Source organism: Azolla caroliniana, unplaced genomic scaffold, assembly GCF_043228905.1.
Source record: "Azolla caroliniana isolate FFs.n. ecotype wild unplaced genomic scaffold, voAzoCaro1.0.p SCAF_16, whole genome shotgun sequence".
In the NCBI taxonomy this organism is placed as follows: Eukaryota; Viridiplantae; Streptophyta; class Polypodiopsida; order Salviniales; family Salviniaceae; genus Azolla; species Azolla caroliniana.
In genome coordinates, this window is record NW_028230451.1 from 8,886,546 (window position 1) to 8,912,558 (window position 26,013).

Here is a 26,013-nt window from a genome sequence, read left to right on the forward strand (position 1 = left end):
CAAATTTCCGAGTCGAAGGTTTGGTAAACACTTTTAGATATTTGGACAAATTACATGCACCCTATCCAATAATGCCTATTTTTTCCAATGGACATGATTTTGGGCACTTTGGACCATTTGGACAACCCACAATAATAAGGTCTTTGATCGAAACCAACTCCATGAAGTTAGCTTCTTTAAGCAATCTCTATTTGATTGTCTGCAACTTAGAGACATCACACTCCAAATTTACCACTTGTCTAATTGGCACTTTGTATATTTTCTTTATTCTTTGTGGGTTTTCACCTCACTTTGAGATTTCCCACTAGTAATAAAAGTGTTATTAAAAAAAGAAGGAGAGAGACGATAGTTAACCACTCTCATCACTTGTGCCCCAATGCCTCATTTCACATTGCAATACATGTGGACTAAGTCACATAGAAGCAATCGTCCAAATGGCAAAGAATGAGAGAGAGAGAGAGAGAGAGAGAGCAAATTTTAGAATTATTGTCTCAATGTGTTGATCTCATGAATGTTTTCATCAAATGATAAATAAAATGGCAATTGTTCTTTCATGAGATACAAAATTCGTCATACTAAGTACATAGTGCTTAAACTACTAGAGCAAAGACTTCATTGATCCAATTAGACATGTGGCAACATTTATTGGATGCCCTATCAACTACTTCTGTGAATCGGGGAGTTAATGGGGGAATAAGGGCAGACAAATACTTGTATGCCAAAAGCATTAATCTTCTGAGTTTTGGATGCATGCTTCTCAACATTTTCAAGAATTCCTTCAACTCGCAAAAGAACTTCAAAAGAAATTACTTAAGGCCTTCATTTAAAGATTATCATTCTTTTTGGCCTGAATTTTCAAAGAGTAATCCGAGCACATAAGTGCCACTTGGTTTCAGGAAGACCAAGTTTTGTTTCAAACACCCATATGTCTTCTACTACAATCTGATTATCACAAAAAAGGAGTTGAAGTTAGCCAAAAACCATGCATATAAGTCCCTAACTAAAACAATACAAAATCCCATTCTCTTCCAACAGAAAAGACTTGCAATGTCACCATGCACAAAATCTGAAATAAGACATGTTTCGTGTATAATTTTGCAGCAATGTTTGAATTTACGTTTAAATTTTGGAATTTAAAATAAAAACACCTTGATGTTTTGAGACATCAACTAAATAATCTTAGAATATTGAGACATCTCAAGAAATAAATTGTAAACAATTTTTATGCAGTTTTATTTACTTTTGGTAACTTTACTTTATATCAAAATGATTCAAAGAATATTCTAAATCATGACAGTATATCGAAAAGTTTTATGCTGTCAGCCTGCACAATCAAATATATAAAAATGAGAGGAATAATTTCCTCCATAGCTCTTTTTAGTCCAGAGAAATAAATGTGTGTGAGTGAATGAATAAAATACATGAAAGCAACCGATATTAAAGAGAAATTAAATGAGTTTAAAGGCCATAATCATTTCATCAAGTTGGCTTTGTACTGTTCCTTGCTCATTCAATTTACTTTCAGCTGAAATTTTGCTAGATTGTAGCAAATGACTAACAATCACGAAATATTTCAATCATACAAAACATGATCAACCATTAAATTATGTTCTGAAATATATTAATTTTAGACATTTCAATATTAATACCTCTTTATCAGGATCACCTGCTAATATATCCCCAGTTTTAGCAAAGGCTCCAAATTTCTATATAACCACAAGATAAAACACCATGAATGGTTATCCAGGTGAAAAGAAGAAAAGGCAGGAAATGTATCTCAATATTCGAATGTTTTCAAAAGAAAATTGATTACGGCTTTCCCTTAATAATATTACTTGGTTTGATCGTATCTTTAGTGTCAGCTGTATATATGCTTTGTCGATATTTTTAGCATCACTGGAAGCCTACAGATGGTTAAAAAGCCACATTAAAAGGTGAATAAAATTTACAAAACCCTTTTCCCATATGGCATGAATCCTCCCTTGTTCTTATAATTAATTTAGGTTTAATACATTATATGAATAAAAAATGCCAACCATTCGTGCTTGCAGTGTTTGTATCTTGATTGGACCTACTACCTCCCAATGGATACGAGACCATACAGCTTCTCGTTGTTTCAGTTCATTTTTTATTATCTGCAAGAAAACGCTAAGAAAATTATAGATTTGTCATAATATTTGAAATACACACAGATATCTAAAACTTTATGTTGACAGTCAGACTTCAATTGAGAAACTGATATTGAATGGAAAATTCATTGAGGCAGGCTCACAGAAAACATATTATCAGTAACAAACTGCTTAAGCGTGTTGCGGTCTCCCTGAGCAATGGCAGAATTTATCTGCAAATTCCAAGTGAGGCAATTGTTCAGGTACTAGAAATCGCTTAGAAAACAGATGACGAAAATATCACGTTAAACAAACATCAGAAAACGAATGTCAATTGGATAATAAAGTATTAAAAAAACAGCAAGAAAATTTCTTAAGAGGGCCTATAATAAGCTTCCAGTCTCTAATAGAAATTGTAAATTTCATAAGAAAGTCTATTAAGGAATGTGCTGCTCTTAAAACAATCGCATTTCGAGAAAACAGTCAATCTTTTTGCAAAAGCCATTACTTTGCTTAACCAATAACCAGATTCACAATCCTACCTATCCCGCAAATTAATATCAAAGAAAAGTCATCCCACAACTCAACTGCAGATCTAGGCGACATATCTGTACACCATAATGCAATTGACCAATATTGTATACTTGCCTCAGTCATAAGGGCAGATTCAGTTCGTTTCATATCAGATGCACCTCTTGTAAACTTCACCTTTCTTTGCTTGCACGTCTCTGTGACAATGTCCAGCCAATATGAGGATGGACCTTGATCAATTCTAATTTCTCAAAATGCTGGCATAGGCGAGTGTAATTCAACCCACCCCACATAAAAACCCATCTGAACAATCATAGAATTTATCAACTTCATGCACGGGTAGGACAAGATGTTACAATGCATGCCACACGTCATTGTGCACAAGAGTAGCTGAAAATTCATATAACAGCAGTTATATTATGCACCATTATGGTTCTATCACTTCTCCAGAGAGCTGTAACTGATTCAGCATGAAATGTCGAGCACTAGTGTGTTAAAAAAACAAAATACGATGACCTATATATACAATTATGACATATACATACATACAGTTATATAACACCTATCTACCCTTTAAGAGAGGTGCGAAAGCAGCCTAGTGAAGTCACCCTATTGTTCGTCTACTTGTAAATTAGAGCAACAAAGAAACTGGTCAGATAAATAAAAAACAATTGACAAGAACTCAATTAAATTTACCTGTTTGTAAAGAGTACATGCCTCAGAATAAAACTTTTTTCTCGTATACCCTGCCTTTTGACGAAGCTTTGCTATGGCATACGCACTCTTCAACTGTGATTAAGAAGAGAGACAGTTGAATGATAAGAATGTTTTCAATTTTGATTCCTGAATTCAGATCCAGCCACTAGCATAATCAGTATTTTCAAAGACTACCATAATGCATGTGTCTCATTATGAAACAAGTTACAACAGAATGAGAGAATGCCATAAAGGACACAATCAGAAGACCAATGAGGGAACGGTGAAGCAAAGCAAATGAGACTTATCAAGGAGAAAGACAAGCCCTGGTTTCCATAGTTACAACGTTATTGTAATATTCTCCATTACCTAGAAGAGTCACAACAAAAAAAACATTTCATACCTAGAAAGAATGCTAGATCTACCAGTTATTGATTGGGAGAAAACAACCAAGACTCTTCGCATTCATGAAATTAGTATACTAAGTTACGTCAGGACATCCTAGGAAACAATTAAGGTAGCACAATTATATTTAAAGGGATTTTATATATTGATAGATAGATAAAACAACACCTTCAGATTCCTCCTTCAATGGAAGGTATCCTTAAGATACTACCCCCTTGCAAGCTCCATTATTCTTGGCTCTTGAATGATGTTTGATATTCATAAGAGAAAGCACTCACAAATCTTACTACAGATGTGTCAGCCTACCCATTGTTTATCAAGAACCAGGAGAAGAAAGAAAGAACGATATATTAACATCCTTTAAGAGGCCAAAAGACCAAACAAGAGTTACATCTTAAGTGTTCTCTAATCTCTGAGAACAAATCAAAATAAAATAAATGTTACTAAGTAAACATAAAAGTTAATAAGACAAAAAGAGACTAAATTGTTATCGGCACATGTAAGTTTCGTAAGTCCGATATATTGTAACTTGTCTTCGAAAGATCTATAGCATAGGTCAATCCAGAAAGGAGAGGTCTCCGAAGAGAGAGAAGCACCTACAATAGTGGGAGATAATGGCCTTTATCTATCGATAACAAGGGTGGTGAGATCGTGCATGGGGTTGGGGCCTATGAGTCTTTCTATGATGTAACAATCGATAAAAGAGAAATCAATACAACCCAGTAAAATACTTTTCACAAAAAGGAATCCCAAATCCCACAAATATTAGATTCACAACTTTGTGTACAGGAAGAAATAATGATAAACATGGATTCAATTGGATCACACAATGACTCTGAAATTGTCAAAAGTGACTATGGCATGTGCTATGAGAGATGCCATTCTTTCCAACCCTCTTCATGATTTACAAAGGAAAAATCAAACACCAGAGGAAATTTCACCAAATTGAACCTCAAATCTGAAAACACTAATCAGAGTTCCGCTGACAATCTAAGATCTTCCAATTGCCGAAAATTCAGAGTCTTATTAAAAGGAAAGAAGGGCTGAGCTGCTGCATTGACAAAATTATCATCAAACCATTACCAATAATCATATTCTTCACACTCAAAACACCCCTGACTTCAGCAAGTGCTTCAGCAAATTCTAAGTTCTTACAGCAGAAAATGCTTCAGTCAATATTGGCACGTTTTCAATGAAATGAAATCCTAACTCTTTGAGATGAACTTGATTATCCTCTGACACCTGATACTCTGCAGCATCTTTTCTATCAATAGATAAACTTGAATATAAAGTTAACCGCTTCCTATAGATGGTTCAATTTGAAACGCAAAAAAAGAATACTGGTCATGTGATTTCCCATGCATTTCCATGCAGTTTGAAATTTGAATGTGCTTCATTTAATAAAAATCATGCGAAGGTATAAAACTGTAGCATGAATAATCCTTATAAATTAGTTCAACAAACAAATCGGCAGTTCAAAAAACTTTCAATACATGTTTACACTATGCTTACACCTCATCCATATTCATAGTACATCTGTTCTACTACAAAATCTGGGCATCAATCATTTCCTCATAATTGAATCACTTACAAAACAACAATATTGATGCCCCTTAGCTTCCAAGGACACTTAGAGTGTTCCATAACAGTATAGTTGCAACTATGCTCTCATATTTCATCATAAAGTATTAAGAATTGCAAACTGGATACAATCTCAGTAGAATCATCCAGTTTACATTGCCACTGAATATCAAGCTAAGAAACATCCATGTTTCATTTTTCAATTGGTACTTACATTCACAACACAAAAACTGCAATCCAAGATATGCACTTTACAATAGCATATGCAGTTACTCAAAGGAAGAAAACGAAACCGAAAGAATGGAAATGAAGAATACAATTATGTAAAAGCAGCATGTTGCAGTAACAAAGAAAAAGGAAAGACATCTCTTATCAATATATTAAACATTTTCAGGAACAACATTAAAAATGAATCATTCGAATTGCAACGTTTTTTTATTACACCTAAATACTTCAAGACAGTTTCTTCACCTCATGGAGCAGATACTCTCTTATTTGTTGCCAGCCTTCTCTTGTAAACCATCTATTCATGCAGTAGAGGAAGTAAGATTATTGAATTACCTAAATTAGAGAATGTATGCATACATTTATTTACACAAATAGGTGGATGTAATGATAAAACTTCATTAAATAGCATAAACAAACAGATACAGATCCTGATACACAAAAATTCCATGTTGAAGCAATGGAATGTTGGGGTAAAGGCCCTAAATGACCCCCTTATAGTGTGTACATGTGTATAGGCCTATTTATAAAGGCCAATCGTCACTAACCACTTTTTCGTTATTTTTGGGCCAAGTTCAGTGTGAACTTGGCCAACCCTAAATGGGTCAAATAAAACATAAGTTAAAAACTTTTGGATCTCACTTCAAAGGTGAGCTCCTCCAACTACTGCTCTCTATCTATCTTTTCTACCATAGTTCCACTATTGCATCTAAAGGGCCTATACTAGGGTGAATCCTGAGTATTCCTTAGCCCGATTGACATCATTCCTAACCCTTACAATGGAATTGAGGCAAACTCTAGATTTCCTATAAATTGAACATTAAAACCACTGGGATGTTTGTGCAACCATTTGACATAAGAAAAATATACCTCTGGAAAAATGGAAGACGAGATCGGGCACGATAAGGATCAATCACTATTCCTGGACTCCCTTGATATAGTTTCATGCCCATCTGGAATCAAGTAGTAGTCCACACCTTCATTGCAATATCCAAAGGAGCTAATGCAATAGGACTCTAAATAGCACACATTGAAGAACGAGAATATTACTTGCCGTTGAAGATGTGGTGGTGGTGATGCAATCCGTGCAAAACCTCGGTCTTTCATCAAGAAAGGTGTCATCCTATACAGCTGCAAATCCATGGAGAAAACCAAAACTAAAAACCGAAGAATTCATTGGATAGCATATAAATTTTAGTTTTTCATATATTACAGATTTCAAAATGTGATCACAATCTAGAAAATGAACTTGCAGAAAAAGCACATCACGGTTTTTCTATGTAACAAATGAACAAAAAATAAACAACTTTTATAGGGATCCTCAGAAAAAAAGCACGTACAGAAACTATTTGTTGTCACAGGCGAAGAAGTCATTTATGGCTTGAAGTAAATACCAAGCAAAGGGAAATAAATGCTACCAGACCCAATATCAAATCTAAAGTGTTATATAACACCTCTCAATATTATTTCATGATTAATGTGATGATGTAATGTGGATGATCTTTTCTTTATAGGTTCCAAAATGTGGGGTGGGCGCAGTTCATTTTGCAATCAACAGAAATCATTTGAAATTATTTGATTTTCGTAGGGCTTTGTGTGTTACCCACTTCTGTTTGAGATTCAGCCAATACCAGGAAACTCTATTCTTGAGACACTAAAGCAGAAGAGACTATCTATAGAATATTTCAGATACCTGTATTGTCACCATTACTTTCATAATGCGTAAGACAAAATACAATCAAATATACGTGTCAAAGCTATGTGTCTTTATGTGCAATGAACATTTGCATCCATGCATATATCAGATGTACGCGTAGCATTGTTTTTATCATGTGTACAGGAACCAATAAAATATATGCAACATGTATAAGATAGATCCAAATATAGTTTATATACACACATATATATATACAAACATACACTTTAATATATTACGTAATGATTTATATCCATTTTTATCAATCTAGTATAGGGTTAGAAGATGAGTGAAACTTTCTTTCTTAGAAATTTTGACTGTTCATTGCTTTCACATTGAATACCATTATACATGTTATGGCAGATTGAAGGACCTTCCATTGTCAAATGTACTCACCAGAACTTCGTTTGGTTGTGCAGTGCTGGAGAAGAGACCACTCATACATCTAGCAGATTTAAGGATACCCATATTACCTCCAGTCGAGGAATAATTTCTAACTAACCACCTTGTCGATTCATTGATACCTGATTGGGTTTCATAAGGCATTGTGTTATTTCTAATGATAGATCTTCTTGACAGAAGGATATCTGTAAAAGAGAATGATATAAATATCAGGAAAGCTAAGTAGGTTAGATTACCAGAATGATCACAAAATATATCAAAGTTAGGTTTAGACTACATGACAATACATAATTTCAGATACAATATTTATGCTGCGACCAAATATGACATTTCTCTACAATCCTATGTATCTCATAAAGAAAATTTGAAAATAACATTTTATTCCATGATATGTGAGAGATCTTACAACCCTAAATGTAACAAAAAACCTGTCAAATTTAGGTAGAGAAAAGAGATGGAAACAGATGTGATGTGTCTCTCTCTCCCTCTTCCACTTCCACTTTTTTATTTTGTTAGGGCTTATACCCTTGACACTGCAAGCATCTCCTTGTATCACGACATTCCTCATCATACCAACTATTTTGTATCACTCTACCAAGTTTGGGGGGATTGGTTGTTGTGTGCGGAAAGGCATTTGTGGCTGCTTTATGCAATGATTTTGACAATCCTAGGGTAACTTCATCAAGGATCCAAATCTAGCATGCCATTGTATACTCCACAACTATACATATCAATTGTCTCGCAAGTAAATCGACACCTTGCCTGCCCACTACTATGAAAAAAAAAGAATTATTTTCTCACAACGAGACTATGCATTCAACTACATTCGTGGTATCATCTGAGGAAATTGTGTGCTAAAAACATGGCTAGCCACTAGGATATATAGCCCTGATAGGAAACAAGTAAAAAAGAAAAGAAATTGAAAATTAAATGAGAAAATATGCGTCATTATCACTTCTTCAAAAAGACTAAAGAGACCATAAATTACCTTCATTCTAACAAGAAGCAAAAATATACAAACCATAAGCTACAAAGTTATGTTAGAGAAGGAGAAGAACAACGAGGATATGAGCAAATACAATCAAAATTGATAGAAAATAAAAATAAAAAATAAAACTAACAAGAAATTGCTAAGATCTCTATCTTGGTGGGAGGGGCAATCACTCTCTGAAGTAATAATTGGGTTGAAATTTTCGTCAAATTTCCATTTTATTTTATTCTGAATCGAAATATTTATTGATGGTAAACGCCTGAATTTCTGGTAATGCCTATTTCTTTTTTCTTTTTATTTTCTTTTATTTTTAAAGGGGGATGGGGAGGGTTGGGGGGGCTTCAGAATTTCATGGTTTTTCATCACAGAGTTCTACGAAGAAGTTACATGAATTGGAGAATTTAAACAGTTTAATACAAGCATGGAAGTAGAGAAATCAGGTACGTACCAGGCTTCTGGGAGAGGACGAGCTTTCGGGCGAGTGAAGAAAGAGCCATGGATCCTTCTTTCCGTCTGTCTGGCCTTGTCTCGTCTCTGTATTCTTCTTCTTCATAAACCCCGAAACAAATCAAAAACCCAAACATTCCCAAATTTACAAACATATACCCAAACATTCCAAAAATTTACAAACATAAACCCCAAACATTCCAAAATTTACAAACATAAACCCCAAACATTACAAAATTTACAAATATATCCCCATTCCCTCCTTCCTTCCTTCATTCAATTCTTGTGTTGGACAATCTCTCACAATTATCTTCTTTTTGAGCTTTCCACATCATTCTCCATTTGCACATCCCTAAACCCTAAACAATTTGGTTTCAAGCTATCTAAGTTTAACATTCTCGAACCAAACCAAACCGTTGCCAATGGTTAAACGAAACCAACCCCAATTTATTCTAGAATATTTCATGAAATTTCGCTACCTTTACTCAAACCAATGTATTGAACTAAGCCACCGTGTTTAGCCAAGTTTCAACTTTAGTGACCGTTTCATACTCATAGTCCTTTAGAAATCTTGTGATGTCTTCACCTAAAATTAGTAAATCTTTAGAATAACAAATCACATAACAAGTGTCAACTCGCTTTCCAATCGATTAGCCGCACTTTACATTTGTATCATTCAACTCATCGTGGCCATCATGAAATTGACCATGTCTACATTGAATCCGCTCTCAATAATTTCTACTATGGAAGACCCCCCCCCTTGTTGACACTTCACGTTGGGTTCACCAAAATTTGTCCCGTAGGTCATGGTCGTTGTGCTAAATCCCTAGGATTTAATTAACGGGTGATTGTAGAAGTAAACTATATGGTTGGGGGAAAGATAATGGGATTATGCAAAATTGATGCCAAAGAGGATGAAGCCTGAAGGGAAAACTAAATGCTTTTATTACTTGAATATATGTATCAATTTACACCACTTAAATGATAACAGTTTAATCATCTCAAGAATTTAAGGTGGCTGAACTTACACCTCTCATATACATATGTGTAAGGAGGGAGATTTGAACTCTTGCTTATCACTTCACAAGTGAAAGCTCTTGCAACAAGCTCTCTCTATTGTTTCGTGCACCTCACATTCACACTCTTGTTTCCTATTGTTATTGCTTTCTTCTTCACTTCCCTACTAAGCCTATTTGTCGGTCCCAAAATTCAACCAATTTCATCTCATAAAGTGTGAGCTTCAAGACAACAGTGTTTGAGAACAAGGTAATTGAGGTTAGAGACTAAAGAGCGATTGACAATAACTCTTGCCGGACTTATCATCCATAGGGTATTATATGGTGGTTCGTACCCCTTGGCTTACAATATTGGCATCTATTAGTACAAATGTGGGCTCGATGAGAACACCTTGAGCCAACATGAACATCCCTTCAAGAATGATTGGATACAAGTTAAATTTGAACAATGCAATAAATACACTAATCAAAATCTTCCAACATTAAGAATCATTCACCTAATCCATATATGATCAAACCTTCTTCTTATTGCTTTCTTATATGATTATTTGAACTTAATTTGATACAAGCCACATCAAACATTCATGAAATCTTGATCAACTTTCATCATTGCAATGTATTGTGAAATGGCAAGGTTTCAAGAAAACCATTATCCAAACTCAACACTAGAGCTTGTCCAAGCAAAAAAGGATGTAAAGAAGTCCAAATCCCAGAAGAAGCCAATCAAGAAATACTTTGAACAATTTTTTTGATAAACAAGTATGCAAGACATATGGAGAGTGGGAGAGAATGAAATGGAAAACACATTAATGTAGACTAGAGTCCAAATTCCTCATATGAGAAAACTCTTGATTATAAATATGAGTGAATTCATGTTACCATTGTAGAACAGAAAATAAAAACTTTAGGTTTCCTAATGAGCCATCATAATGATTTTAATGTGCGTTGTGGAATGATTCAACAATGGTTTACAAAGATGATTTATGTATGGGATGAGTAGCAATGTGGGGGTACAAGGTATCCAAACTAGTTAGTTGGTGTGGTGGAGGACGTCTATAACAAGGTTTACCCAATGCATCTAGGTGACGGTATGGGCCATGTGCTTTGTATCCTAGTATTCATGGTCAAATGTTGCTTGACTTGCTTTGTGGTGACATATCAACACATTGTTAATGTAGATAAGGGCCTATGGAAGAAGTTAGTGATGGTATGGGCCATGTGCCTTGTATCCTAGTATTCATGGTCAAATGTTCATCGACTCGGTCTACTATGACATATCAACACATTGTCAATGTCAACGTGGATCTCCATGATGTGGTGATGGTATGGTTTCTATGCCTTGTATCCTTGTATTCATGGTCAAATGTTCCTCGACTCGTGTAATGATGACATATCAACACATTTTCAATGTCGACATGGATCTCCATGATGTGGTAATAGTATGGCCCATGTGTCTTGTATCCTAGTCATTATGGTCAAATGTTCCTTGTCTCGCTCTACGGTAACATATCAACACATTGTCAATGTCAACGTGGATCTCATAACATATCAACACATTGTCAATGGCAACGTGGATCTCATAACATATCAACACATTGTCAATGTCAATGTGGATATCCATGATATGGTGACGGTATAGCCCATGTGCATTGTATCCTAGTATTTATGGTTGAATGTTCCTCATCACACTCTATAGTAACATATCAACACATTGTCAATGTAGATGTGGGCCTATGGTACAATTGTACAATTGTTTGTGGCATAGTATAAGTGTTGATCCCCTATTCTTTTGAATTTAAGCTAGCTTTAGCTTAAGTGTTTTAGTTCAACCTTCTCATTATCTACCAAATGGTAGTGAAGTCTACATAGAGGGTGGCATTCTTCTCTTCAATGTGCTTGTAAGCTGGCATCTTCACACCAATTGTTTCTCACTCTTGACATTTCTTTCGCATAATTTGCAAAATCTTTGAGCTTGAGATGTGTGAAATGTTTATCTTTCTTTGGCTTCTAGATGGCAAGAGAAAACTTTTAAGTCAAACCATTACTTTGCAACCACTATGGGGCATTTAGATGTTCATGTATGTTAGTCTTTATATAAATCTATCTTGTGAGATGTCATGAAATGATATATGTAGCAACACATCTTTCTGGGAAGAGGCTACCTTAGTGTGATCCAAGTCTTTTGGATATATAGTTTCCATAAGGTTTACAAGTTTTACTTACATACAACTTGTTCCATACATAATTTTGGAAGAGTGTATAAACTTGGAAGATTGACGAGTTCTCTATGATGAGTTCATTGTTGTTGAATCACTTCATCTTCTATGGGTATCACATTCCTTCTCCATGTTCTAATGTGGATATTTCCACTTTCTAGAATAATGCACAAACCATTCTAGGAAGTATGGGCCAACTAACTCAAATGATCTCATGTGGATTGGAAGCTTTGCATAATTTTGAATGCACTATTTTCATCCACTCGTGGATGGGGAGTCCTAGAGCCCAAATGGTTGCAATATACATGACAATAAGGTTGGACATGGTCTCAAATAACCATACTTTGGTGTGTACCTCCTACAAGTATTCACCATACCAATGTCACTCTAGCAATAGAGAGATAATAGCCATAGTCAATCAATTCATGATAGGTTGGATCACAGAGCATTGCTTAAGCATGCTTGTAAATGTGACTCCTACATTAACATAGGAATTCACTACCTTAACTTGTCCTCTTGGTAGGATGAGATAACAAGTAGGTTATTCAAAATGAATCCATAGAAGATTCTAGCCTTAAGTTTTTCTCATGTTAGGTTTATTGACATCTTGTTTTAACAAACAATCTAAGGAATTGAGATGGTGTTGGAAAACTATATCTAATTAAGGGATTGACATCATGTCATTATTGTAGAGAAGCATATGGATGGGTGTACCAAATATGTCAATTCCTTTGACATCTCCATGTGCAATCTCCTATCTCATCAATATAGAGGCCAATGAAGATAACATATTGATAGTCCTCATAAACACCTAACTCATCCAAACTTGTGCCCATACACTTGGAAGACTCTATGGGGTCATGAGGTTGTCAAAAACACACAAGATGTTGTGGACAAAGAAGACTATTCCACCATCAAGAAAGGATGACAATTCAACAAACATGGGTCTAAACCGTTCAAAGATAATTGGCATGTCATCAAATTCATTAATCACATAAATGAAGGGTTAATCACACAAAAAAAGCTCCCATGGGTCTTTGAAAGAGGAAGCTCGAGGTCTCAAAATTGTATGGTACAAACCTTGCCCTCTTTGGGGCATGAACATTCTCATTTACTTCCAAATTGTTTATTGTGTAATTTAACCAAGACTTTTGTATGATGTTAATACATCTTTCACATTCCACGCTATATTATTGAATTTGGGGCACATTCCTATGAATGTGGCATCTCAAGAGACATGCTGAAACTTTCTGCTAGTTCACGGATGAAATGAATGATTGTCTGTGTATGGGATCAAGGTTGGTGAAGTATGTGTGAAGTGAATGATTGTGCATGGGGACTGTGTTGGCTGCATGCAAATGTACGTACATGTGGAGGTGTAGGAGATATTAATTGTGAAGAGTGATATTTTATTGATTGTAGCAAAGGCCACAGTTGAGAGATCATGCTGCTGCAAAATTCAATATTGATGACCAGAGAGTTAGAACACTAAATTCATGTGCTCAATAGATAGTGGCACAAATCCGCTAGAACAAAGCTGACTGTATAGAAAAACAAATATTTCGTTTCAATGGCCAATTGAACAGAACAGAATATTATGCACAGCTTGGGAGATAGTCTGATGGCAGTGAGGAAGTACAGAATTAAGGCACTGTCATACAAGGTTGACTTATCACAATGGATCCTCGGGGGACATTTGATATGCCTAACAAACAAGAATGTTCTAATAGAGCCCTTTTATATGCTTTGCACAGGGAGCAGCATAAAGGTTGTGCAATCCCCTCATGAGCAGTCATAGTTTGGTTTTACTGTAGCTGTATATAATAACAGTTGTAACCATGACAAAGATGTTACAATATATAAACAAAATAACCACATCAATGTCAGCATAAGTAGCTGCTGAAAAACCGAATCTATTGACCAGGGCGTTATGTTAGTGTCCAAAGAATAGCTTCATGAATATAAAATTCCTATGGAATAGTCTTCAAAGGGTTATAATATATTGCCGAGGTTGTTGAAATGGCCATTCTTGAAATTTTGAGGTAATTTACTTAAACAACACTACAGAAGAGCATACGAGCACAAGAACTAGAGCACTTACAAAACATTCATAGAAAACCTGGTCAATTTGCTAAAGCATGTGTCCACGCATGACTTCATTAAATCTATTATACACATTGGTGGGTGCCTGTCCCACATCAATATTTCTTCATCCTAAAAGTAATGCTATCGTTGAGTATTCATGTCTCGGCTCACGTTTGCCTGCCACCTACAACGGAAACAAGATTATTATCAGGGAAAATGGATTCATTACAGTATTTTAAATAATATACGCAATATATTGTGTACCGTGTGAGGAGAAACCCAGCGAGGGGACTGAGACCAGACTTTTCAACTAGATCACTCCCAGGATGACCTTTTGTTTGCTTAGATGTATGATTAACACCAGCCTCCTCTTTAGTTTGAGAAGAATGTTTTTGAGAAAGTACTTTTTCTGCAGTATCCTGGAGTGCTTTTACAGCCGGCTCTTTGGAACTAATACAACAGTCAAATCATATGACATCATAAGCACATAGTTTGAAATTTGAATGAGTGTAACAGTCGAAGAGTAAAGATCGAGGGAAAATACCTTCCTAATCGGTGAAGCAGTTTGCTTACAAGAACTTCACAAGCTCCAGGTGCCAATCGTTCCAAGTCCATCAATGAATCTGCAGCATCTGCAGCAGCCCTAAGGGCAGGGCCCTCAGATTGTTCTGCAGCTGTCTGCGAATTTTAACATCTCAACCTTTTAATAAATGATTGGACGTGTTGATAATATGGTTTAGAAGTTATGTATTAATATTATACAATGAGATATTGAGTCATTCAATGGTTGCATTCAAAATGTCCCTACTTTTTAATCATATAGAATAATATATAGTTATACGTGATTTATGATATCTAGTGAAAGTAAAATTATATGAATGTTAATAATCTTCTCTAATTAGAAAATAGAAGCTAATATAAGTGTTAATATTTTAATATGGGCTCTCATTCATACCTCTTTTAATGCAGGTATCAAAAGCAATGCCAAAGTAGGTGATGATCCAGCTGCAGCTGTTCTAGCTGCATCTTCATCTTCACTTCCACGTCGAACAGCCAATCTGGAGGCTACCTTCGGAGGTGTACGTGCATCTTGAATGTCTCTGAGCATTATAGAAGGAAACACATAATTCCCTAGTTGTTAAAGAGTTTAATAGTTTCATAGATCCAATACAAATATGAAAATCACCTCGGAATCTCAGAGTTACTTGATTGTTCTACAGTTTTGAAAGTTCCTTCAACACGCAACTTTGAGGGTGGATGGCGACGACTCCGTGATCCAGCCTCTAGGGCTGCTTTTGCCTAAACTTGCATGAAAAAAATGTTAGACATAATGATCATAAAGGCGTGTTGAATTTTCATATTGCTATCAAGATTGAGTAGATTTGTGTTACATCAGCAAGATTTGTTGCACTATCTTCACGAAACATTGTTTGTAAAGGTTTTTCCGGCAATGTATCTTGAGATCGTGGTGTCTCTGGACCAGATGACATGCCATCGTGGGTATTTCTAAGAAACATGGTCCCCAAGATTTCTTCCGTAGAAGCTATTAACCCTGTTTCTTGCCCCTTGGAAAACAGAAAATGTTTATTCAGAGGATCAAATAAACACTCAATGACCAGAATCTTGGATCAGTTCATGAACTTACAGGAGAATCAGCTGACGTTAAAGGAGAAGAATGACCACTTGATGAGTGTAAGCTTGAGGAATAGGCATTTGAAATGGATTTGGAAACGTGAACCTGCATCACATGAGACTCAAAATTTACTGTCAAAACATTCAAGGATACATATATTATACTGGGATGTCTGTTAACTCACATCTTGAACCATTTTAAGGCCATCCACCCGTTCATCTAGAATATATTCATTAATGTTTCCATTTCCATTAGGAATTCTTAAAGGACTAAGGGAGCTCGATGGTAATTGCCATTCCTGTTTAGTATCAGTTAATACTCTTGTTAACTGTGGAGAGGCAGATTCTGAATCTGATTCAGGCATAGCAGGTTTCATGCTCCGTACAGACCCTGTGCTCTGGAAAGTTCCAGTTCCAGTTCCAGTTCCAAAATCCCATGTTGAGCTAATGGGAGGCTTTCGAGGACTAGATTGCAACACCAGGAGGAAGAAACTATTAAGAAATACAACACAAGTATTCATGCCTAATTGACATGGGGACGTATCAGAGACCTACATTACTTTAATAGTAGCCTCCTCAAATGGTGTCCGCTCTGAAGTTGAAAGATCTTCGCTACTCTCAAATTGTCGATCTGGTCGTTCCCTGCCAAAAATTTGAATACTTAACTAAGGTTGACAGAACAAAATATCATGATTTCCACACTTATATATCCCAAAAGATTGTATAAACTCAATCTATAAACACCTGATCCTCTCAAGCAACCTTGAACTTTTTCGAACATTTTTTACAAACCGGTGCTTCAATAGCTCTTTCGCACTTGGCCTCTGGATTGATTAAGCAACTTTTCAAAAAAAATGCCCTAACTCACAAGTAGACGTATAGCAGAGACCATTTTTAACATGTAAGCAAAAATTGACAAAACAAAGCAGCACGATTTTAAGCATCTCCTTCACGATGTTTCAGATTTCCAGTTTCATAAGTTAAATCTTGAGTTTGCTTTGAATTCTGTATTCTCCAACAATTGTGGCATGGCTCAATTTGTTAGAATCATCGATAGTTCTAGATCTTTCTCTACCCTTATGTTGGAGATGCACAAGAGAAAATCATGTTCTGGATTTGGTTCTTTCCTCATTTGGTCATGATTGACACATATGTGACCACAGAATTTGAACTGCAAGAAGCAAACACAATTTATGCCTACCTCTGCAGGGTTTTTCTTCAGACACAGTGAAACGAACTCTTTCATTGGTTTAGAAAAGTGATCATCAAGCTGCATGTGAAAAAGCAGAACAATCAACTATTGAAAGAATTATAGAGCAAGTATAGTGTTTGCCTTGAGGAGAATTCCCTAACCTGTGGTGGGTTGTTTTTGGGGATCAAGAACAAAACCCTCATAGGATAAAGATCTGCATATGGTGGCTCACCCTTGGCCATTTCTATGGCAGTAATCCCTAAGGACCAAATATCTGCCTGCAAAGTTTAGGACCAAATGCTGATAAATATTAAATAATTGAGCACTATGTACTTTTCAAGTAAAGTATTGAAAACATATACACCCTTCTTTCTATGATCAAAACATCCTTGGCTTTAAAATTTGCACATGCATGCCCATGTATGTATATGGAAAAGTGAAGGAGATAGAGAAAGGGAGCTATACTAATATCAGCAAGGGTTCCTCACTTAGTGTCAATGTCATTTGGAATCCGTAAGTAAGGATAAAAAGCACATAAACAAAATACAAGACTGACTATCTGGAAGAGATATAGATGGTTGTATTGATGCTTTATGAAATGAATAATCATGATGAGAAAATGTACTAGCTACGTTTACCCACTGCTGCACGTGGAGTCCATGTTGACATTCATCTATAGGGATGGTGGGAGATAGAGAGAAGAAGAATATAATCATTTAAAAATAAATAAATAGCCATATTTTAAGAACTTCAAAAGTACCTTCTCATTATAACCATCAGAACTCTGAATAACCTCAGGAGCCATCCAAAATGGAGTGCCAACAAATGTCTGCATGAAAGAACATCTAATCAAGAGACCAATGGAGATTTGTATACAGATATATAAACATTGTTTCATATAAATAAATATTGATTTTGAAAACGTATTTTGTAGTAGGATAGTTCATATTCAACTTGACATGAGCAAGATCTGTCATTAGTTTGTTTGACAACATGTTTTATGAATTTCTTCTTCCCCAAACACACTCAAAAATATTTATAGAATCGCAACCCTGCCATATATCTTATTTTCTGTTCAACCCTTCAATAAAGGACTGTTTAGAATGACCACACTATCAATTAGCTTGTAGCTAGTATATTCAGCAATGATTAGTTTACCTTGCGCTTTGACATTGTTCTTGTCAATTGGGCAGATACACCAAAGTCAGCGACCTGCACAGTACAAGCAATGCCATATATCTATGAGAACAATATATAAATGATTATTCAAATATCATAATGTATCAACCACCTTATCTAATATAGGTAACCTAATCTGGATCATAATCAATGAAGCATAGTCATCTACCTTAACATCTCCATTCAATGTTAGGAGAATATTGGCAGCTGCAGGGAGAAAAAAAAGCTAAATTTAGGATATTCCATCCATGCATTGAATGAGCAATGCACATATAATACTAAAAGCAATGCTATTTGCTAGTGACTATCCTTAAACATTTATGTCTCAATTATGTTCAGATAATATTTCATAAATTTGCTTGGCAATTTACCTTTTATATCACGGTGTATCTTGCCTTCACTGTGCAAGTAATCCAATGCATGCAGAAGATCTCTTAATATGCATGCTATTGAACTTTCATCCAGAGGTGGTCCTGTATGCAGCTGTTCAGATCTAGATCAGGTCTTCAAATCACAGAAAGGAAGGAACTGGAAAATACAATATTCCAGACTCATATTCTACCAAATCAGCTACTGAGCCTCCAGCCATAAATTCCATGATTATCCACAGCTTGGTTTGATGTAGGTAGGATCCATAGTATTCGGTAATATATGGTGAGCGGCACTGCGAAAGAACAGATATTTCCTGCCAAAGGATACCACCATATACTCTATATGATTCATTTTCTGTTGATTAAAAGGCAATCAGTATTAGAAAAAGAATTAGAAGAAGCTACGCAGGCTCACTTTTTGGATTTCTTCAACTTCATCCTCACTGTCAACAAAGGCAAAGAATAATAAGTATATGAATGCTATTGTATGTTCAAAACCTTCAAACCAAATAAGCTTAAGAATTTCTGCAATGGAGAAAAACGTGAAACATCCAATATTCGAAAATCAAATTTGTTTTTGATAGAGAAAAATGAACACCTTCTGGGGTATTTCAATTCAGTATTTGTACATTCCACTTTCTGGGGCACATTCTGGGGTATTTCAATTTAGTGTTTGGACATTTTTCTGGTGAGTGTAGTGTAATGAAAAGCACATACACAATGAAGACCTTATGGCTAGCCTTGTTTTTTAATATACATAGGTATTAAATTTAAATTTGCAAATATGCAATTATGTATATGCACACAGATATATAGAAACATACACAACACACACACATATACATAGCTGCACAGGGAAACAAACATAGATGTATCTTTATGTATACAAAGTTTTTGCATATGTTTATGTAAAATAGAATATTATGTATGTGTATAGATCTCAAGAAACCACCAATTTTGAGAACTACATCTACACTGACAGATTCCTAGCTCATTATGAGAATTTAAAAACTTCTTTTTTCAAAACATAAGGGCATACGCTTCTTCAAGGTCGATAACTTTGATTGCAACATCCCTGCCTAGCTCTTTGTCAAACCTGTAGAAACATCATTTGTCACAAAATGAAATAAAAAAACAGCAAGAGGTGGGATCATCACAACAGAAATATAAATTTATTAAAAGAATATTCCACTGGCTTTCAAATAACAATATATTTTACGATTCTACTTAATGTTCTTCCACTGATTCCCTTTACAGTGAGAAAGTAGAATAGGAACTAACTTGGTATACATTTCCTTGTTTATAGATTTGGATACTGGAGATTAAAACCTTTGGCAATGAGAATTTTCTGAAGGATTCGTAGGTTTCTCACCTTATAACTCAAATACATTCACTTTCTTAATTCAAACTTGTCGAGAATTTAAACCTTAAAAAAAATCAAATATTCTCTCTTTATCGTTTTCTATTTTCCTTATATTTTTATCTCATCTTTCTAAATAACCAACCAACAAGAATGGAGGCATGTTCCATCAAATCCCTAAACTGGCAGAATTGGTGAGTTTTTCTTGGAGTTGTTTATTCCACAATCTAATGTGAATGGACCCTTTCCCTTTCTGAGAAACCAAGCAAATATGCATCTTCTTTCGATTCAATGGATAGAAATGTTACCTCTCTACAATAAAGGGATTGTTAGAAATGCAAGACTCAACCTCCACCACAAATTTACATCTTTTGTAAAAAAGAAGCATAGAGTAATGAATTAATTGTATTTTATGTTTTGAATCCTTGTCCTTAACAATCATAATCTTATTCCCTTTGTAAAACGCACAAATATCCATCAAAATGCTTATTGTAGACTGTTTTAATGAGGAGAACCATAATGTGCTATGGTGCCTCCACCCAAAATTAATGGATTCATGCTACTGGGGATATATTTTTGGCTACAAGAAGTTCTTGGATATTTCCATAGAATGAACCATACGTAACATACATGCATTCGCATTTGAGAATGATTCAATCAAATGTGTATGGTAAATCATCTCAAAGTTGCATTGGATATATAAGTTGGAAAAAAAAATAAAGATTGGAATTTCAAAAAATGACTATGGTCTATATTATATATTGATTGAATCAAATGTCAACACAATTGAAAGTTCAAAACTTAGGAATTACTTAACTACTAAACATTAGAAAGCCTGAACATAAAAATAAAATAATTCAAAGACATAATTGTATTGATGATGAGCTCATCTTACAATTATCGATGTTTTCATCTCGCAACTAGTGAAGGTATCAATTTCTTCACTTCAGAACTTTACAAAAAATGAGTATGAACTATAGAGATTGAATCAAAATATGTCATTATAAATTATAATCAAACGTTCAAAAACTCATAAAACGTATATTCGAGAATATGAAGAAACCATCACACTAACATAATATTTTATTATGACATGACACTAAAGAAAGAAAGAAAGATATATTAACGTCTTTTAAGAGGCCAAAATGGCCTATAAGACCAAATAAGAGATTACATCTTAAGTGTTGTCTCGTCTTTGAGAACAAATTAAAATAAAATAAATATTACACAGTAAATATAAAAGTAAATAACATGAAAAGAAAATTAATGAGGGAATCTGGTTTTTGGCACATGTGAGATCCTCAAGTTAGGTATATTGTAGCTTTTGTCTTCGAATGATCTCTAGCATAGGTCGATCCAGAATGGAAATGTCTCCAAAGCAAGGGAGCACCTACGATGGCGAGAGATAATGGCTTTTATCTGTCGATGACAAGGGTGTCGAGGTCGTGGTCCATGGGGCCGAGGCCTACGTGCACGGCAAATTGCCATTGCCCGATCAATTGTAACCCCTTTGTTATGTCCTAGTCTAAAGCCCATTTGTGTATCCCGGGGTTGACTTCTAGCATTAGGAGTGATGGGGCTAAAGAAGGCTGTGATTGTTCTTTGTGGGCTTGTGTGGCTGTATTCTTCAACAACTTTTCCCGATGTCTCTTGAGCTCTAGCAAGAAAAGTCCTAGGCATCGTTGGTCATATTCCATTACCTTGCGTAGTGGGCCAAAGCCTTGTTTAAAGAGGCAATGGTATCTCCCTCTGATTTCATAAAAGACACTACAATGACAAACATAGTGTTCTTCAGATTCCACTCCTTGATGACACAATTGGCAAATTCCTCTTCTAGAGGTAGTCGTGTATATCTGCCTACCTCAATTTGTAGCTGATGTGATGAAGTTCGCAGCTGTCCTATCACACTACGCAACGCATGGGATAGATGTATGTCCATATAAGGTGGCCTGATGACAAATCCATCCTCCGATGTATGTAAGAAGTGTGTCTTATAGTGGGCCATCTTTGTACCAAGTGGTATTTTGGGGCTGATCCATGTTATCTTGTTTTCCAAGTTAATAATATCAGTTCGGATCACTCTATTCTTTTCCACTTTGGTCATATTTAGATGGGGACAGTCCAAGCTATATTGGAACGGGGGTAGTGCATTTATACTCATGCCATGTGACACAAACCATTGCTGCATTTCAGCATACCAACAATGAGTGTCTCCATTTTCAGCCAGAAGAGAGAGAGGGAGAGGTGAGAAATTTGGGATTTGAACCCGAGACATAGGCAATAGTAGCACAACTTACCACTAGGGTGAGCTAATTTCTAATAATAAAAAAGGGAAAACAAAAAAAATAGGAACATGTATTTTTCCCTTTTCAAACGTATTCGTTTCCAAACGTTTGTATGCTTGCACAAACGCGTTTATTACATTCTATGGATATGTCTTCCATACACTGTATATTTCTGGCTGTATGGAATTTTGTTTACAAGAAGTTCTTGGATATACGTGCCACAGTTGAAGCATGACACCACTATCCTGTCCTCAACAAGATTTAGAATCAATCAGACACATTGCATCTGCCATGGCCAGTGCTTGAACCCATTTCATATCTGATGAAGGGCTAGCAAAGGATCGTGCTCCTGTTATCTTTACCAATCTCCAAGATAATGGCTGGTTCTCAGGCATCTATCATTGTGCATAATCTACCCATATTAAACCAGCGTTCCTTTTTCCAAAAAATCAGCTCTGAGAGTGTAGTTTTCAAGAAGTAGAATCTAGATAATGCCACTGAAATTTGTAGAGAACTTATTCTCCCTATGCTACAAAGACAGGTGCGAATCATTACAAAGAAATCCAATCCAAACCTTTATAATTTCATAGAATCACTAGTAAAACGTTCCTAATAAATGTCCGATGCGCTGCATCTCCAGATTTCGTGGAATTTTCCTCCTCTCTGCTTGTGTTGGGATTCAGTTTCAACGACAAAGAACATTGGGCTCTTTAAGTAGCATTTACAAATCTCCAGGGAAACGGCTGTTTCTTGGGCATTTATCATTGTGCATACTATAGCCCTATTAAATTCTGCATTCCTTTATCAAAAGCACCAGTCTTGGTGAGAGTAGATTTCAAGGAGTAAATCTTGAGAGAGCCACTGAGATCTGTAGAGACTTTTTTCTCACTATGCTACAAAGACTGATGAGGGTCATTATGGCACAATACCTCCAGCATCATGATGATGGTCTTGTACAAGTACCACGAGAGTCTAATAGTCTTGTATCACTATGATACTTTGATATTCTTGTAAAGTACTAAAGTAGCATTTTCATTTTGGTAGTAAACTATATTATATTCTCATTTCAGGTACAGGAAAATCTTTTATATACGGATGAAATCTTTTTTGGGGCATGAAGATTGTAATTTTGTTGATTCTCATTTGCATGGCCCCCTCAAAGACATTTTTTACTATCCACCACATTTGCATTTGATACTGAAAAGAACTCATTGAAATTCTGCAGAGGACTGTGATATATTGCAGTTTCAACATGTGTGAAAGATGAAAGAGGAGAGTGAATACACAAAGTAAATTCAATAAATAACTTAGATTAAGGAGGAGGAAAAACAATGAACAGCCATTACATGTTGAGCACAGTCAACGTACAAAATTTTCTGTGTCGGCATATTCTGAGAGAGGATCCTAAGCGCATCTTTCTAACCCGCCCGAAATGGGTAAGGAAAGAAAAGGTGGGGGTTCCTAGAACAAATCCAGTGGGGACAGGGCCTGTAGCTCAGAGGATTAGAGCACGTGCCTACGAACCACGGTGTTGGGGGTTCAAATCCCTCCTCGCCCACAATAATAATAATAGGGAGAACGAGAAGTCACCTTTCGCTTCGTGACGATTCTATCGAGAAGGACCGAAGCCTTGCTCTCGAGGAAATTATTTCAAAGACTTCGAGCGAGTGTTAAGCTGCTTGCTATTTCACCATCACATTTCTTAGAAGCTCCAAGCATAAGTGTACCGACGGCATTCAACATGGCCTCTATTTGTTTGATTCCTTGAACCTCTACTTGACTTCACACATATGGAGATGTGACTGGTCATTATATGTTAATATATTGATTTTATCAAATGCTTGGGTTTTTCTCTTTGATATATTCTCTATTCTAATGGTATGAATGCATGCTTTGGCTAGTAATAACAAACCGATGACATTCCCACACTTAATTAAGAATGGTCATTAAGTAAATAATTGAAAAATATATCACAATCCTTAATTGTTGCTAAAGAATTTTGTTCATACGCTTAGTATCGTTCCTGCTCAGCCACGCACATTAGGACGATACATTCTCAAAATACACATAATATTAATTGATGTTCTTGGCTAGTATTGGGTGATCCAAAATGCAAACCGTCCTATTAAGGTGAAAGGAGAAAGTCTCTATTTCTCTTCTTTACACAAATCTAATTCTGTGTATGCCACTTCTGCTCCTGTTCCTGCCTCCTACCATGTAATGGGTGTTAAGATCCTCCAACTCATATATCATATTTCTCCAGATTTTCCTGTTCTTTTCATATATCCAACAAAAACTAGAACACTGATATGCTGTTGAATTTCAATGTCTACAAAGGCTACAAAAAGGATCAGACAAATTTAGCATTTCGAAATTTCTGTTTCTACAAAACCTAAGAGAAATGGATCAATGAAATCGGATAGCATTTCATTGTCGCTGGTCATCACTCCTCTTATCAATTTCTCGATTTAGCATAGAATTTCAATTTATGTTTTACCAAAAGGTGAGATTGGGAACACATACCCAACGAAAACTAGAACACCAAATATACCATTGACTTTTAATATCTACAATGGCTAAGAAATAGATCAGAGAAATATGACATTCCAGAAATCAGTTTCTACAAAATTTAAGGCAGCTGCATCAACTAAATATGATGCTATTCCACCAAAAATGCGAACTTCCATTTTATTGAGAGATTCAAAATCTTTTAACTTTAAACGCTTTAAAAGAATTAGAGGAGAAGAAGAAAACACTTACCCTTTTTTGACATCTCCGAAGGAACCTTTACCAATAGTCTTCAGAGATTCGAAGCGAGCTTCAATATCAGCTAAAGGAGCATCTGCAGAGGCAGGAACAGGAGCAGAAGTGGCATCCAAAGCACCAGTAGTCATAGCTTATTTAGAAACAAGAAGAAGAAAAGGAGCCGCTAGAAGATGATCTGAGAGGAAATAAACGGGAAAGAAAGGTGGCCGCTTCCGGCGTTTCTGAAACGGGGACGTTTCCCAGTGAAACGGGGAGAGGGGAGACGGAGTTTCAGAAGAGAATAGAAGCAAACCGAAGATGTGCGATGATGATCAGAATGATGATGAGTCGACGAGGTGGAAGAAGAAGAAGAAGAAACAGAAAAAGAGCTTGATCTGAGGTCTTCTGCAGCTTCCATGGAAAGCTTGGAAAGGAGGAAAAGGGGGAGAAAAGGGCAAAGCATTTATTTATTTTTAACTGAAAAATCAAGTTTAAAACATTTGTTTATTTATCTGCTTTTTTCTTCAATTATTTATTTTTTTCTTTGCTGGTTTTTATGTGATTCGTTTATTTATTTACTAAAATACCTCAATTTCCTGACCACAATATTTGAGGTTGGTTCTACACTTTGGCAGTAAGAGAGTCTTGTCAGCTTGTCACTGAGACATATAGATAGACAGGCAGACAAACAAATATGTATGTATACGAATGGATGGACGGACGGAGACTGAATCAGGGAGACGTAGTTGGCATTCTAATTTGCCATCTCTAGCGAAAGGGTCTTCATTCGGAAAGTATTGATTGGGGATGTTTGTCTTTAGGGTTAACTCTAATTAGATGTAGACTAGCA

The 26,013-nt window shown here is 35.8% G+C and overlaps 2 protein-coding genes across 2 annotated transcripts; both read right to left on the minus strand.

The window, feature by feature from the left end:
- Positions 1 to 486: 486 nt before the first annotated feature.
- On the minus strand, positions 487 to 9,190 carry LOC147853929 (Mitochondrial inner membrane translocase complex, subunit Tim44-related protein). The gene is made up of 11 exons (XM_087332689.1): positions 9,084 to 9,190; positions 7,639 to 7,829; positions 6,597 to 6,677; positions 6,417 to 6,499; positions 5,793 to 5,844; positions 3,336 to 3,428; positions 2,273 to 2,341; positions 2,037 to 2,135; positions 1,836 to 1,904; positions 1,650 to 1,706; positions 487 to 942 (listed from the first exon to the last, which is right to left on the minus strand). Exons 1-11 carry the CDS (start codon positions 9,130 to 9,132, stop codon positions 856 to 858), a joined length of 930 nt encoding a protein of 309 aa, XP_087188815.1. The 5' UTR covers positions 9,133 to 9,190; the 3' UTR covers positions 487 to 855.
- Positions 9,191 to 14,205: 5,015 nt separating this feature from the next.
- Positions 14,206 to 25,610, minus strand: LOC147853930 (uncharacterized). Its single transcript, XM_087332215.1, has 20 exons — positions 25,179 to 25,610; positions 19,813 to 19,869; positions 19,189 to 19,216; positions 18,965 to 19,087; positions 18,774 to 18,885; positions 18,572 to 18,609; positions 18,382 to 18,435; positions 17,984 to 18,052; positions 17,385 to 17,501; positions 17,233 to 17,301; positions 16,776 to 16,855; positions 16,587 to 16,673; positions 16,217 to 16,496; positions 16,045 to 16,137; positions 15,791 to 15,964; positions 15,586 to 15,698; positions 15,355 to 15,499; positions 14,944 to 15,077; positions 14,664 to 14,849; positions 14,206 to 14,583 (listed from the first exon to the last, which is right to left on the minus strand). Exons 1-20 carry the CDS (start codon positions 25,310 to 25,312, stop codon positions 14,541 to 14,543), a joined length of 2,136 nt encoding a protein of 711 aa, XP_087188341.1. The 5' UTR covers positions 25,313 to 25,610; the 3' UTR covers positions 14,206 to 14,540.
- Positions 25,611 to 26,013: the final 403 nt, after the last annotated feature.